The sequence below is a fragment of the Musa acuminata genome, chromosome BXJ3-9 (assembly GCF_036884655.1).
Source record: "Musa acuminata AAA Group cultivar baxijiao chromosome BXJ3-9, Cavendish_Baxijiao_AAA, whole genome shotgun sequence".
NCBI lineage: Eukaryota > Viridiplantae > Streptophyta > Magnoliopsida > Zingiberales > Musaceae > Musa > Musa acuminata.
This window is the reverse complement of record NC_088357.1, coordinates 44,162,030-44,178,121: the sequence shown is the minus strand read 5'-3', so window position 1 is coordinate 44,178,121 and position 16,092 is coordinate 44,162,030. Positions and strand designations below refer to the sequence as shown.

At 34.0% G+C, this 16,092-nt stretch overlaps 2 protein-coding genes across 5 annotated transcripts; both read right to left on the bottom strand.

The window, feature by feature from the left end:
• Positions 1–4,943: 4,943 nt before the first annotated feature.
• Positions 4,944–8,500, bottom strand: LOC135649193 (non-specific lipid transfer protein GPI-anchored 9-like). Of its 4 annotated transcripts, none has more exons than XM_065167364.1 (3): positions 8,128–8,500; positions 7,770–7,802; positions 4,944–5,259 (listed from the first exon to the last, which is right to left on the bottom strand). In XM_065167364.1, the coding sequence occupies exons 1-3, from the start codon at positions 8,450–8,452 to the stop codon at positions 5,156–5,158; spliced, it is 462 nt and encodes a 153-aa protein (XP_065023436.1). In that variant the 5' UTR covers positions 8,453–8,500; the 3' UTR covers positions 4,944–5,155. The 4 variants fall into 4 exon arrangements, with proteins under 4 accessions (XP_065023436.1, XP_065023438.1, XP_065023435.1 ...); XM_065167366.1 differs by having other exon boundaries at positions 4,944–5,247; XM_065167363.1 differs by having other exon boundaries at positions 8,122–8,499.
• A 1,392-nt stretch (positions 8,501–9,892) lies between these two features.
• Positions 9,893–15,166, bottom strand: LOC135648279 (probable serine/threonine-protein kinase PBL19). Its single transcript, XM_065165771.1, has 4 exons — positions 14,417–15,166; positions 13,064–13,327; positions 12,333–12,455; positions 9,893–10,508 (listed from the first exon to the last, which is right to left on the bottom strand). Exons 1-4 carry the CDS (start codon positions 14,762–14,764, stop codon positions 10,140–10,142), a joined length of 1,104 nt encoding a protein of 367 aa, XP_065021843.1. The 5' UTR covers positions 14,765–15,166; the 3' UTR covers positions 9,893–10,139.
• Positions 15,167–16,092: the final 926 nt, after the last annotated feature.

Sequence of the window (16,092 nt, the reverse complement as noted above, 5' to 3'; positions counted from 1 at the left end):
AAATTTAAAAATTATGGATATGTAAACAAAATCCTTACTACTTTTATACTGTAATCACCGATGATTTTTCTTATATAATATAAATCAAATTATCATAAATAATATATTATTTTGTTTAAATTATTATTTTTTTATTTATGGTTAAAGGAATGATTAAGATTGATTTACTTAATCATGTGAACTTTATTGATCAATTAAATTATTAATTAATTTATTTCCTAATGAATGATGTACGTTTTAGAAAGTAAATAATTTAAATTTTATTTTTATATGTGAATCATAAGAAATAAATATTACAACCCTATCTTCACATGTGAAAGTAAAATAAAAATTAAATTATTGTTTATTTTTTTAGGAGAGCTCTTCTCTTATACAAAAGGGCTCTTCTCTTATCTTTCCATTAGAGATCATATATTCTTTTATTATCTATTTTTATTCATATTTTAAAATTTTTAATATTATAATTATTATAATTTATATGATGTATAATAATATTTTAACTTTAAATTTTTATGATTAATAAATAATGATCATTGTGATGTTAGAATGATTAATTAATTTAATAATAGTTCTAATTCATTTAATTATATATATATCTTAATTATGTTTAAATTTTTATGTTTTAATTAATTTTAAATTTAGAATCATGAATCTAAATTAGTTAATTTATGAAAAAAGAATAAATTTGAGATTAATTATTATTTTATAATATTTAAAATATTTTTAAAATATAATAATCTAATATAATAAGAATGATCAAATTGGAGTATGAGTTAAGTTTCTTTCGTCAAACTAGTAGCCCATGTGACTAGATATAACTTAACCCATGTGATTATGTATGATTTAACTCATGTAGCTAAGTATAATTCAACTCATGCGGTCAAATATTGTCCAACTCATATGGTTATGTGGCTAGATATAACTTAGCATATATGGTAAAGTATAGTTCAACTCATGTGATTAGGAATGACTTAGCCTATATATCTAAGTACAACGTAACCCATATGGCTAAGCATGACTCAATCTATATAGCCAGGTATCACATAACCCATGTGGCCAAATATCACCTAGCTCTTATGGTCAAATATGATTCAACCCATGCGATCATGTATAACCTAACACATGTGGCTAGGCATGATCCAACCCATGAGCCAAGCGTAACCTAGTTCAATGGTAAGACTCAACCTAAATTATGAGTGAGATTCAGTAAAGCCCTTGGAACTATACTCGCCCAACTATTCAATTGACACTAGATACATTGTCATCCCTCTATCTAGTCTCTTATACCTCAACTCAATTTGCCACTTGAGATAAGCATATGTGGCGCACATTACTCGTCTAGGGCTTAGGTGGGTCATTTTAGTTTGGGTTAACACTATATGATAATCCAATTTCCTTTCTATTTATTGGCTTGAGCTTATTAGTTGATTGAATTAAACATATTTGATCGGTTCAAACCTGTTTAAAGTGATTTCAAAACAATTGACTCGTTCAAACCCACTTAACCTAATTGAAATCAATCAAATCTAAATTAGATCGATCTAAGATATTTCAAACAAGTTTTATAAGGATTTAAGGTTGGTTATGTTAAGTCCTAATTGCATTGAGTTTGATTCAAGTGAATTAAGTTATTCTAATTAAGGTTCTCATTAATTGAGGACTATTGATTTGATGAACTGAACGTGTCATTTAGAAATGATTAGTGATTTTTTTTATTTTTTAGATTAAAATGATGATATTAATATTGTTATTATCATATAATATATTTGACTAGACTGAATAATTCACATTGCAAGTGTAACATATGAAAGAAGTTACGAGTTCATTAAAGTGTAGATGCACCAATAGACAAACCCTAGTAGGTCATATATGGTCCATAATAATATTTTATTATATTGTTTCTTAGATACATATATGAATGAATGACGAATGTAAATGAATGATCATGACTAACTATGTATCATTACCAAGAGAAGATAAAACGATTACCTTTAAGGATTATTGGACAATCAAATATGATGGTTAAACGATTTTTCATTTACTGTTAGAATAAAGGATATACCATTGTATCCATTGTTAGGAGTATCATATGGGTTTTCTCCGTCCGTTGTTAGAAGGAATCTAATATGTTTATCCATCCGTTATTAGAAAAGTGTACTATCAAATGTAATATATCGAGGCTTGGGTGAATGATATTTTTTGTCACCTATGATTCTAGTAAGAAGATATGATTTTTCTTTTAGTTAAAAAAAATTAGCATCGGTAAAGATAGAGATTTGAATTCAACTATTAAAAAAATTCTATAAATTATGAAAAATAAAATGATAATTTATTTTTTTTATAAATTTAAGATGTGACACATACCTTTTGATTTTTCATTACATCTCTTTCATTTTCCAGATCAATATTTCAATTTCACTTTTTTGCGTTTCACATATTAGTTCATATCATGTTTTCTATTACGTATTCGAGTTGTTAAATACCATGTAGTATAGTGGTAGGATGGTTTACAAGCAAAAATAATAAACTAGCAATTTTTACCATGTCACTAAATAATGAGACTAATGTAGCTATTTTTATTTATCCTTGTAAAGTTAAATTGCCTCAAAATAAGGCATACAACAAATAGAATAAATTTTATGTTTTCTTTAGTGGATAAGTTTATCTTAGCATGTAATCTTAATTCATTCTCATTTACTGTCTTTAATCATGTTCATTTAGCCACTAAAAATTACCCAATTGAAATTTAGAAGGAAGTAACTAAGAAAATAAAATGAATGTTATAAAAAAAAACTAATTTTTAGATAATCTACTCTCTAAAATTTCGACATCTGTTTAGCATGGCGATCAAAATTGACCCTATCATAATTGAAATCATTTCTTTTGTTGAGATTAATACCTGTTGTAATGAAACATTATTCTCTATAATAATTTTTATCCCACCCAACAAACATGTAGTGACATCCAATAAGTTCTTGGTTGGACCAGCAAACAGAAGATACAATTGAGGATTGCAGTTGGTTCACAAGTTTTCTATTGGAGGATAAACCATGTGTCCAATTTATAATACCATCATAAATTCACAATATTAGGGAGACCAACTTGTACTTTCTGGCCCCCCTTAGTTCCATCCATGATCATATGTCCAATCACAACCATTATATGTAAATATGATAATATATTTTAGAACATGAGAAAAAGGAAATTGAGAGGTCAAAGATGGTGATGGTGATGGAGTGGTGTAGATGTGTGGGTCTAAATGAAGGTGGAAAATATTCTTGTCATATATTTTTAAATGATTAGTAGAGAAAACATAAAGGGTTGAGCTCTTTTTTAAAAAAAAAAATCCATGTTTGATTTTATAGCAAGAAGACATGTGTCTTTAGTGTACAAAATAAAGTTTGCTAATGAACTTGAATATAAAATTTAAATAAATTTAATAAATTTTAAGTTTTAAATATTATGTATATGAAGGATAGTAAGTTACTTAGGCATAGATACAGTAATAAAAAAATAAATCAAAGAGAAATATTATACTTAAAATGTTAGAATCATAAGTGAGATTGAAATATGAGTTTAAATAAAAAATATATCATTATTAAACCAAATTAGATTGAATTGAAGTTTTTATAACCTTATAAATATATTAGTAAAAGGTAAAAAAAATAATATCCAATTAGATTAAATCCTAGACGTAAAGGTAACCTCTTAAATACCTCTATCTTGTTTAGCCTCATTCTCTTTACCAACTTGATAACGTTTTTTTTTTCCTTCTTCAGTTATTCTTTCAGTTTTTCTAGTAAATGTTAAGAAATCCTAGCTCTAAATAAGGTTGAAGTAAGAAAAATCTAACTCTTCCCAAACTATATCTATGATTTCGATTTTATAGATTATACACTAATATTTATAAATGTTTTGAGTAACTTATACTTTAAATATATATTTGATTTTTAGATATATTTTATATAAATCTTTTATGATTTTAAGACCTCTTCTATGATTTTAATTTGATACATAGCGTTATGAGTGTCCAAATCTAAGGTACTCAGAATCTCCTATTTTTTTAAGAAATATTATATAAATCTAATATGCGATAATTTTGTATAAATTTGATATGTCGATAATTTTAAAATATTATATATAATATGATATATATTCACCTAAATAAAATTATAAAAGCTTATTGATTTATACTAGTACATATATGAACGAAGACTTATGAATATTTATTAGTACATACATTTGGATATATTATATGTGTATGTTTTTCTCTTCGTTATAGGTTATAATTATATACAAATATATATATATATATATATATATATATATATATATATATATATATATATACTAGGAACCTTTCATTTTGTTTAGTAAATTAATATATTTTATTTTTAATATTATCTATACTCTTATTGATAAGAGTAAAAAAATTAAAAAAATAATATTTTATATTAATCATGCATATAAAATATAGATGAGACTAGGATTAAAATGTTATAATAATACCAAATATGTTGGTTATTTATTCATCATGGTAATCTACCACCCTTAGAGAGAAGCTAAACAATAACATACACCAACACCAACTTAACAATTCTACACATCAAGCTGAAAACAATTTTTAACTGATCTGGCAGCATTACATTGAGAAGCTAAACAGCCTCCTTTTGGACTATCCTGACTTGCGACTCCATTTCTGCAACCTGCCTTTCAATCACTTTCAGATAACCAATGTGTTGATTGGTGAAACATGTTCATAGGCCAAAAGCTGAACACCAAATAATCAAATGGAGTTGCATGAAACATTTCTTTGATATGACACGACTTGTTTTCTTTAAAAGAATGGGAAAAAAATTACAAAAGCATCACAAACTGGTTAAAAGCAAGCAAGCATTTAACAATGCATACTTAAGATTCATGATAATAGGTGAGTCAGAACATTGGCATAAATAAGAAACATGATATTGGCTCAAAATCCACAAATGCAATTTAACCACGAGGTACTTAATTGTTCTGCATAGGAACAACCCACACATCCCTTCAGCTAAAATATTCAAACTTGAAAACTAAAAAATAAAAGATTACGGTTCTGCAGATCGTGCAATTGGTTCCCTCATCAATCATCATTTTTCTAGCTGCTCGAAGGTCACTCCTATGCAATGAGTGACCACCAGCATAACAGTAAGCTCACTAAACCAGGCAATCCAATTGAAGCCACCCCATGAGCAGAGTTGTCACTTTTGCCTGCGGGAGAACCTGACATCAATGTCAAGCAATTGTTCAAAGCACAAATGAGCATAAACAATCAAGATATTGGATTTTACTTGTCATGATTTTTATTCCCCATCAATCTTAGTTTTGAAATGCAATGATGTGTTTACTTACAATATTTTTCAAGAAAATTAAATTTTATTTGAAACATGATTACTAATTTAGAATAGAGAACTGTTTGTTAAAAATGAAGTCTTCCAGTTTATCAATTTTTTATATGCTCATAAAAATTATAAACAGCAGTTTTCCTAAATTTTTACTATTATAAACCTATGCCAGTAAAATCACTTAAATCATAGTATATGTCACAATATTACTTAAATCATTAGTCACTGTTCAATATGATATCCAACAACCTACATGACATCTAATAGGTGATCTATCTATCGAACCCGGACTGGGCAATAACCCAGCAAAGACAAATATTAAAATATTAAAAAAATAAAATAGAAAATAATAGGAGAATACAATGTAAGTTCAGAAGACATGATGGAACCAGAGACAAAATGGTCAGTATGCACAACACTCAGATTTCTAGGTAGAAATGATAGAGATTTTTCTGCAACTTAAGCCAAACAGTAACAAGTAACTCATAATGGTATCTACAAGGAAGAGGATCAAAGAGAGAAGAAAGATTGAACATAAAACTGAAGAGAAGAAACAATGAGGGCAATTCCAATAGTAACATGCCCTGTGTAGAGAGACAAAGCAATCGAGAAAGGAGTTGAACTTTTGGGTTAGGTTCAGTTTAGGTCTTAAAATGGAATTGAGCTCAGACATAAAGCGATGGCCCCTGCTAGATTGCGGCTACAACTGATGGTGAGAAATGAAATGCATCTAGCACTATTTTCCAGGAGAATCCAAAATTAGAAATTTAGTGAATCTGAAATGGTCTGACCAAGAGAATATGGTCAGGCTAAAAGAAGAACAAGATTATACATTAATGAAAGTCCACTACTGATATATATCATGAAGGTAAAAAATAAAAAGTATATCTTGATTTGATATTTAAGTGCATCTTCATGTGACATCTTTGCATCTTCGAGCGACATCTTTGTAAAATATGTATTGTTTTCGTGATTTGCATGTCAAAGTGCTGTTATGTAAATGCATGTCTTTTATGTTATCCTCATGAACATGTGTGAACATGCACACATGCTTATATGTAATATGTTATATACATCTATATGTATAAATATAATTGTAGAGAAAGAGTTTCTAAAAAACCTGCTACATAAATAATCTAAATTTTCTACAAGGAACACATTTTGTTGAACAACATGGTAAGTGTTTGACATGGTGCGCATCAAAGGGCTTCAATGGTGTTGAAGAGGACATTTGGCCACATCAACGTGGCAAGTGTTTTTGACATTCTGTTTGACAAAGGGTGGTAGAAAGAATCTCTTTGTACAAAACAAAGCATAATATTGGTCAGAATGTTCAGTATAAGGGACTACTTATTGCTAAAATAATTGAAAAGTTGTGGGTCAAATATATCACATCCTTATATAGAACTGTCTAGTTGAAAAGGCAAGAATCTCCATGGCAAAGATGTCGGGTTACATGCATTGATACACTTGACAGAGGATCAATGCCAACTAATAACAAGGAGGATGAGTGCACAGGTTTGTTCATCTTGCAATTAAAATGGAAGAGAGTCCACTACAAACTGATGATGCTGATAATGCTGAACTAAGAAACAAGTGATGATAAAGTAGCAAGAAACCAAAGGATCAGAAATATATAAGGAATTGACAAAGAATGAGTGGCCAAATGTTTGGTTGGTACCAGAGATGGCACTAACAAGGTGAATTGTTGTTGAGTTCAAAACATTTACATGACCTTTTTCATACTTTCTTCAAATAGCTGATATAAAAATAATAATAATTGTGTTATATCTTGTGATAATCATTCTACCCAGTGACTTACTCCACATGTTTGTCCCAAACTGAGACTAAATAACTTGAGGAAAGAAACCGACAATTTTAATTCATCAATCCAATGACACATTGTCCTAAAAGGGCTACTTATTTTCGATCACTGCCAAAAAAAGCAATGAGGTAGGCTGCTACAAATCTTCCTGAACCCAAATCTTACTACTATATTTGAATTGTTTCAAAAAATAATCCTTCAGATTCATATATTTTACACAGAATATTATCCAAACAACTGCAATGTTGGCTGCCTAATTAAGCATATAATTGTTACACATTTCTTTCGCAAAGTAAAAATGGGTAACCAGAGTACTTTAAGCATTACAAGATATATTTTTATTTTACGTGTCATTATCATGAAATATGTAGACAAGTTTCCCAAACCGATGCCTAAAATAAACTATTTTGCAGTTTGCAAAGTCAACAAGAAATTGTCTAGCTTGAACACCAGAACTCTCTAGGAGCAAAGTATACCCAACCATACTAAATGAATAAATTATTTTTGACAATTCATATCGTTTGAATTTATTAACAATAAATAAATAAATATTGATGTCTTACTAGTGTTGTTCGTAGAGGACGACGGAGGTGTAGCTGCAAATCAAACAGAAAGTAAGTCAAAACAAAGTTAGCCTATCTCATAACAGGATATATTTAAAAAAGGAAAAAAATAAAAATATGATCTTTTCATTGAAAAATAACGAAAAATCCGTAAATGTTAGTAAAAAAATCCCTTTTCCGCGAGCATTTCATCTATTCGATATACCAATCGATGGGTACCGAAGCATCACCAGCCGAAACCCTCCCGAGGGTCAGATTGGGCGACCGGCAGGGGCGGCGGCGGCGGATTATAGTAATCCACCCAGGTTCTGATAAAGCAAAATTGGAAAAGGAGGGGGGGAGGCGGGCATACCAGTACCGCTGGGTGAGGCTGTGACAGTGGCGCAGGCGCTCTGGTCAGCGTTGACGCCGCAGCGCTTGGCCATCTGTAGGGCCTGGGTGATGTTGACATTGAAGGCCTTGAGGACAGCGGTGTTGTTGAAGAGGGCGCAGAGGCAGGGCAGGTCGTCCTTCGCCTCCTGCTTCAGCGGCCCGCAGCACGTATCCGGCGGAGTCGTCGAGTTCAAGTATTGCGCACAGCCCACCAGCTTCGACGCGCACTCCGGCGTCGACTGCGCCGCCGATCCCGTCGCCGCCGCCGCCACCACTATCATCGTCATCGCCGCCACAAATCTGATGCCCATCTCCGCTCACTTCCCTGATTCCCCAACCCTTCCTTTTCGATGCGATCGGCGCCCCCTTGATATAAAACTGCGGGACGGGATCATCTGCGTGAGACATGGCAGCGTTCGCAATTGCCCAATCGCACGGCGTAAGATTACTCGTCATTTTTACGGGTCCCACTTGTCCTGTCGACCCCAACCGCGCCATGTGGCGCGAGAAGCCTGATGAGAATAGGTGAACCGCACTCGATACACGTTGACCAGATCGACGGGACGTAACGCACCGACTACCGGATCACGATGATGATGACGCTCCAAAAGGCCGAAGTGTCAAGACGTGCACCAAACAAAGCTACCCAGAAGTTTACCTTCATGATGAAGCGTACTGCTCCGACGTCAGCTCCCTTTCCACCGTATGATTCTTGTGCCCAAACAAAAGGGTAGGATCCTAGGTACGTTAGATATTACGACTGGTCTTATCAAAGGTAACTATCACGTCGAACTGATTGTTGACTTACGTCATCCCGTTCATCTTTCCCGGTCAAGCCAGCAAAGATCCGCGGCATCGAAGTCGCCATCACTCAATCAGGTAGAGAGACCGATTAAAAGAGGAATAATGGAGAGTTATTGCAGCAATGCAGAGGGGCTACGGCCTCCGTTCATGCAAAAACGACGAGGTTCTTTGACACTTAGTCGAAGAGAATTAAATATTATATTAGTTATTATATATTAAAATGAAATCCACGTTCCTTTGATTGCATGCATAATAATAATGTCACCCTTGTCATGTTTATGTGTGATATGGTTTCTGGCATAGACCTAATCCAAGAGAATCCAACGAAGACCAACCAAGACAGAGAGGGAAGGAGCCAAAATTGTTGTGGTGGTGGTGGTCAAGAACCCAGGGGAGAACTGATAGGTGTGAAGAGCAAGAAGTGCTTTCTTTGGTAATTGCTAAATTCATAAAGAAATCCTTTCTGCAGGTTATGGAGGATTAGTTGAAGGCAAGGAATTAGGTTTTTTCCGTGTCCAATTTGTGAGGGAAGGTAACAAATGTGCAGATTTAGGGAAGATTCTCCAGATTTAGGGAAGACTTGCAATTTCTATGTTTGTGTATACATTTTATGATAACAAGTGCAGCATAATTACTTCTGTGGAATGCGAAAACAAATAGGACATGATAATCAACATAATATGCCATGAACAGATCACAGCATTGATTATTACCACATCACAACCTGTAAAGTAAATGTGATCAAAACTAAGGACAATTAGGCTTTCTTACTCAATTTCTGCATGTTCGGGGACAAGAATTAGGAATCTTTTTGTTTTCCTGTCTTGTTTCCAAGTTTTAGATTTAGAACAAGATCAAAGAAGAAAGAAATTGGAAACAATAACAAATCTCCCATGTAGGTTGGTGATTCAAATCACAGTTAAAAACAAACCAAGAAGAATAACAGATGTCTGATGAAGCTTCTTATCAGTGAAACAATCTGATGTTTTCAAACTACAACAACGATAAAATGTTATGCACATTACACCAAGAAGGCACCTCACAAATCTGATAGCAGCCTAAAGCTTGTCGTGAAATTGTATATACTCCACATCGTCAAAAACATTCACTCAGAAAACATATGTATGCTGTCCCCCAGTTTTGTTAAGTGTCATCTATCTGATGATACTGGATCAGCTACAGTTATAGTAGGTGTCAACTTCCTTTGGCTGTTATCTGTGTGGCTCTTCTCAGTGTCTCTACAACTTCACTCATTGAGGGGCGAGCTTTGGCATTCTTGGTGAGGCAGCTGTTGGCCAGCTTGGCTATTTCGCGTGCAGCCTCCAAAGGATACTCATTTCTCAGTCTCGGATCGATAATCATGCTGAATTTCCTAGTATCCAGAGGAAATTGTCTCACCCAATCCAGCAGCCTCTGTTCACTCTTTGGACGATTTACCTCTAACGAGCGCCTACCAGTGAGGATTTCATACATTACGACCCCAAAGCTCCACACATCACTCTTAATTGTTAGATGCCCTGTCTCAATGTACTCTGGAGCAGCATATCCATGAGTTCCAACAACCTGATCAATCACAGTAAATAACATGAGTAACAACAAGAGATTACTAAAAATTACTATTATGATTAAGCTGCTCAAAGTTGGAAAGGTATTAGAATCTAAAATAGATTGCAAACGGATACGAGAATGAGGATAAAAATTTGTAACCAAATTTTAGAAATTGTCAGTTACAAGGATCTAAATCTTGATCTGGTACCAGCCTTAATAACCTTCCAGACCAGTAGATAACGGTTTCCTAGGTTGTGTAAAATTTTGTACTATCCAGTAATATTGAATAAAATAATTAAAAAAGAATGAATGTATTGTACAGTCATCGAGTTATATGTTTTGAGACTAATACTCGGTCAGATTAGTAAACACCAGTATGTACCAATCAATATGATTAAGATTTAAAACCTTAATCTGTTATATGTATAAAGTTCTCTTTGTAATACATATGAAGTTCACAAGACTAATAGATCAATTAAAAGAAGAGACAGACACTTTTATGGAGTATGCTTGATTTTCATCACATTGTCTCCAAATTCACAGAAGATGAGATATCCAGAATATTAAGTATCAAAAAAGGATTATCGAAATACTGCTAATTGCATCAAAGAACTATTTGCTGCAAATTGACCGCAATTGGTTTCATCATCAATACGAATGGCCAATCAAAAAGAAATATAGGAATATTATTAAGTACATGTACCAAAATTGGTCGATATCAAAAGATTCTCTAAATGTTCTTGAAACTTATGTGATGATTAATGCCACGTCCAAGTCTGAATCAAAACTTGGGCGGCATCTCGAAGATGAATTCATCATCCAAGTAGTCTTTAAGTTAGATATTGCCATCCTTTACCACCACCACCTAGCCAGACCCTCCCAGGCCATAGCTCATACATGGATTAAGGAGAAAATAACCAGATTACTACTTGTCTTGTATTTGAGCAGTGATTGAGATGTGATCATGGTGGTCGCATTAGTTTGGCATAGGGGTTGCTAGTATTTACTACCTCATGGAACAGTGGAACAGCAATCTTCATATACAGAACCAGCTAAAATCCCAGCATATTCAATTGAGTCCTGGGCTGATTGAGCATCTTGTTTGGCATCATCGAACTGAATTAGATTCAGGTCTAATCCAAAAGAGTAAATTTATGTTGGATCAGTCAAGACTCAATCCTATACCGAGTAGGAGCAGGTCTTGTTGACTAACAAAACCTTGACAAAAGCTAGTCAATCTCTTAAATCAGCTGCAATAAGACAACATAATGCATCCTTGTATGGAGTGGTGATGTAACATGACAAGCCTTTCCGAAATCACCCAACCATATAGGCGGCAGAGAAGGAGATCCCATGTGCAAGGCAATTCCATCCTTGGCTTGGCTGGCCAAAATGTATTCTTGGCCAGCTTTATGATGACTAATGCAGACTCTCGTTTTGTTATGATGCTCTGATGGCTAAGAATCATAATGAATAGATGGCCAGCATTAGCTTTAAAACCGTTGATTAAAGACTGGCATTTACATTTTGAAACTAAACTGAAAATGAATACATGACATTTTACTCAGCCGGGTAAAACAGAAGCTTGGTCAGCTATATGATGACTGAAGTGGGGCCTTGTTTTGACAGTGATGACACTCTGATGACCAAGAATGAATGCACCATAATAAAGCTTAAGAAACCTTTTTCAGTTTCCATTTTCAATTAAGAATTAACATCTTATATTTTGTAACAAGAATGAGGTACCAAGCCAGGGTATATATATTTTCAATCAATTTGAACCTTAAAGTAAGTAGATCATAAAGACTACTGGTTCAGTAACAACACACAGAAACATACCGCTGTAGTTACATGAGTGCGTCCTGCTGTGGGTCCCTCCCGTGCTAGGCCAAAGTCTGACAATTTTGGTTTGAATTCCTTATCTAACAATATATTGGAAGCTTTGAAATCTCGATAGATTACCTGCGAATTTCGTGATAGTCAAAACCTATGAGTAGGAAAAATCAAAATCACATTTACACAAGTTGCATTAGAAAGTCATGGAGTACATATCTAAGAGAAAGGTATTTAACAACAAAATCATATATTAAGAACATTAGGCCAATAGGACTTTGCCTTCATTATCAATCCTTTCTAGAGAAAGTTATAATCCTAAATTTGGATAGCTTTAATATCAAAGAACAGAGTCATGCATTTTCCAAGGGTCTTTTTATGTTTATAAATGGATTGCATCACCAAAGTTTTATTTTTATAATTAGCATATTAGTTGCCCATCAGTGAAATGCCAAACTGATGTGAATTCCAATTGGATATTTCTCATATCTATTAAAGCAGATTGTTTCCCTACATCTTAAAACAATCAATTTCTGATGATAATCATGTTTGTCGATCATCTGCAGCTGTAGCTGGAAATATGAGATCAACTTTGGTTTTATCATATATGTGCATGATCGTAGTAGTTCTGAGTTGACAAAATTTACATAGCCACAGTGCAGGACATGAGAAACTGCGTACAGAAGAAAACCTAGAACAGGAAAGCATTTCGAAGTTTAAAGGCACTTTGAAGAAACCTGAACTTCTTCGAACCCTTTATGTAGATAAGCTAATCCTTCAGCTGCACCCAAAGATATCTGCAGCCTTCGCTTCCATGAAAGTACAGGATAAGACCTGTTGAACAAATGATCTTCCAAAGTCTTGTTAGGCATAAACTCATAGGCCAATAGCCTGTGGATTCCTCTTTCATCATCTACAGAACAATATCCAATAAGTTTTACAAGATTTGGGTGGTCAACAACCCCAAGAAATTGAACTTCTGTCAACCATTGCTTGTGTCCCTAAATTTCAAGGAAGAATATCAGTAAAACCAGATATACAAAGAAACAGAGAAATTGAAAGGACGTGACTGCACTAATTTGGCACGTCAAGTATAAAGCAATTTTCATCAAACAAAAAATGCATCTGCCTGTTCTCAAAGACAAGTACATATATATCAAGACAAGCCAATCTGACTATGTCTCATGTTTAAGAATATCAGAATTAGATATATAATAGGCTATAGATGTAGGCAAGGCAAGTATTTTTACAATATGCTGACAAGGATACCAGATACAAACTAAAAACCCTATACGCAATGAAGAATTAATTCATATTAAGCAAATCAACAGATTATCCATCATTTTCCATGCAAATAGAGTTTAGCATATCAGTATCACGGTCACTTAAAATAAAAACTTACAATTGTTCAACTAATCAAATTATTTAAAAGAAAATATGTAATCTATAGTTTACCAAATCAGATCACATCAATTATGATATCAGACAACTAAAAGAAATAATGCAATCACAATATTTTCATTGTTTGAAAATCATCAGATGGTAATATCCACCCAAAACTGCTAATTATACATATTGGTGAACTTTCTTCTCCTTTCTATCATAAATTAACTTTAAGTTCCTGGGATTTCCTCAACCGATTCTATGTATTGTTTTAAGAATTGCCAGTTATGTGCCCTTCCAGAAAGGTTTTGGCATGGACCTCTCAAGCTGTGTCTTAGTAGATGCAACTAAAGCAATAATTTTGACAGCCACTGCCGAAAAATCTAGTAGATGCTGTCCCTACCGTTTAGATGTATCTCCAATCGCTACAATCCACACTATCTATTAGACCAAAACCTGGGATGAGTCAGCCAAGACAACTTCCAAAAGAAGAGAAATTAGATGTATCTCCACCTTCACAAATATAAAACTTATCTAGTGAAGCACGAATCTTTCTTGTTATTAATCATCATCATAATCATACAATACTCGATATATCTGACAACCCGAGTTATATATAGCCAAAGGAAGTCTAGATTGCTTCTCTTTTCTTCGTACAACGGTAAATCGCTTCAAGGTCAAAATTGGCAGTCAGATAACAACAGTACCTGCAATCCTTTCTGGTTGAGTTTCTTGATCGCCACGGCCATCCTCTCCCCCTTTCCATCTGGAGGTTTAATAAATCCCTTATACACGCTCCCAAACCCACCTTGCCCAATCTTGAGCATCCGGTTGAACTCATTAGTGGCACTACTCAGCTCATCCAGCTCAAAAACGCGCAAGTTGTGAGCTTTCTCCTGGTACAAGTCCGGTATGCCTCTTCGCGGCGACGCAGATACCGCAGACTTGCAAGGGCTGAGACTACCGGTCGACGCGGGCACAGATGCTGCTGCCTCACCTGGTGTTGGTGATGAGCTCTTCTTCTTCTTCCTCAAGTAACCAAAGCATGCCATCATCTGGTGTTCGTTACAGGAATGAAAGAACGAACCAAGAAAACTAGAGGAGACGGAAGTCCAAGAGGACCAAAGAAACCCTAAAACAGAGACAAGAACTCCAGAACACAGAAAAATTGGATTGGAAATAGCAGCTGAAGGGAACGAAATCAGCGATCACTCCAAGCCAGAAGCAGCAGGAGAATCATGGATCAAAGACAACCAGTGAACGATGGATTAAGAGAAGATAGGACAGAGTTTTCAGACGCAACAAATCTCAGCACAATTATTCCCCGAGAAAATTGCTGTCACGGAAACATCTGATCCAGGTGTGCTAATCCACCGCTGCTCAGAAAAAATCGATCTTTTGTTCGTCGCTATACCCCATGTGGGTTACCAGGGTCGTTGCGTGTGGTTCCCTTTGGTCTGCGCCCGTGGACTAATAATGCCACCGTTTCTATGGGCCATCGATGGCTTCCCGCTACCTTCCGACGTTGTGGTCTTCATTGGTCTGCCGCGTCTTTGGAGGTTTTACATTCACATGCAAACTTACACCATGTTAAAAATAATAAATTAATATTTTTTAAATAATTTTCTTTTTAAGTAAATTCCTGGAAAATTTTTAATTTTACTTTTTTTCCATAATTTTTTTTTATTTTTCTTATCGCATAACTCCAACTTTCTAAACCCTCAATCGCTTCTTCTTTAAGAGTGAGTGACCACTTTCGTTATAAGTGTGATATAATTTCTCTTCATCGAACGGAGATAAAAACCCTTTATAAATTAAGTTACTCGGGGTCATTAGAAGTCAAAAAAAAGGAAAAGCTTATAATTCCTTGAAAGCCTCTCCAACATTTGCATCAAATCCAATTCTCTTGAATTAGTTAATTTTACTAAGAGAAATGTGAACATTTCAGGGTTCCTTAAGAATATTTTGGATAACATCTTCCTCATTTGTTCGCGTCTTCATGTAGTCAATATGGTCTATGGTTTTTGTTAGACCATATGTGATTCCTATATGGAAATAATGCTACAAGCAACCCCAGCTTTTATGTGGAAATAGAGAGACTCTTTAAAGAAAATTGCCCTTGAACTTTGCAAATATCATTATTTACCCTTCAAATTACAATATAATATTTATTCCTTCAAATATTTAAATCCTTCATTTAACATCCATCTAATAGTAAATTAAATACTTTTAGACATAGTTGTCGACATTTAATTTGCATAAAAAATTTACATCCTTCCTAACAATCTTATGTCTAGTCCCACAGAAGTGAAATAAGATCACTTCATAATATCACATGCAAATTATGGCTACTTAGAAAAGCCCCCCTGCCAAATTCATGCTT

What these genes read in the sequence shown, in the direction of transcription:
- LOC135648279 (XM_065165771.1), bottom strand. Translation starts at nt 14,764, where the DNA reads ATGATGGCATGCTTTGGTTACTTGAGGAAGAAGAAGAAGAGCTCATCA. An exon ending in AAGGGTTCGAAGAAGTTCAG is followed by an intron (nt 12,456 to 13,063) that starts GTTTCTTCAAAG and finishes CGAAATTCGCAG; the next exon opens with GTAATCTATCGAGATTTCAA. An exon ending in GCACTCATGTAACTACAGCG is followed by an intron (nt 10,509 to 12,332) that starts GTATGTTTCTGT and finishes GTGATTGATCAG; the next exon opens with GTTGTTGGAACTCATGGATA.
- LOC135649193 (XM_065167363.1), bottom strand. Translation starts at nt 8,452, where the DNA reads ATGGGCATCAGATTTGTGGCGGCGATGACGATGATAGTGGTGGCGGCG. An exon ending in AGCCTCACCCAGCGGTACTG is followed by an intron (nt 7,803 to 8,121) that starts GTATGCCCGCCT and finishes TTTGATTTGCAG; the next exon opens with CTACACCTCCGTCGTCCTCT. An exon ending in GTCCTCTACGAACAACACTA is followed by an intron (nt 5,260 to 7,769) that starts GTAAGACATCAA and finishes CATTGATGTCAG; the next exon opens with GTTCTCCCGCAGGCAAAAGT.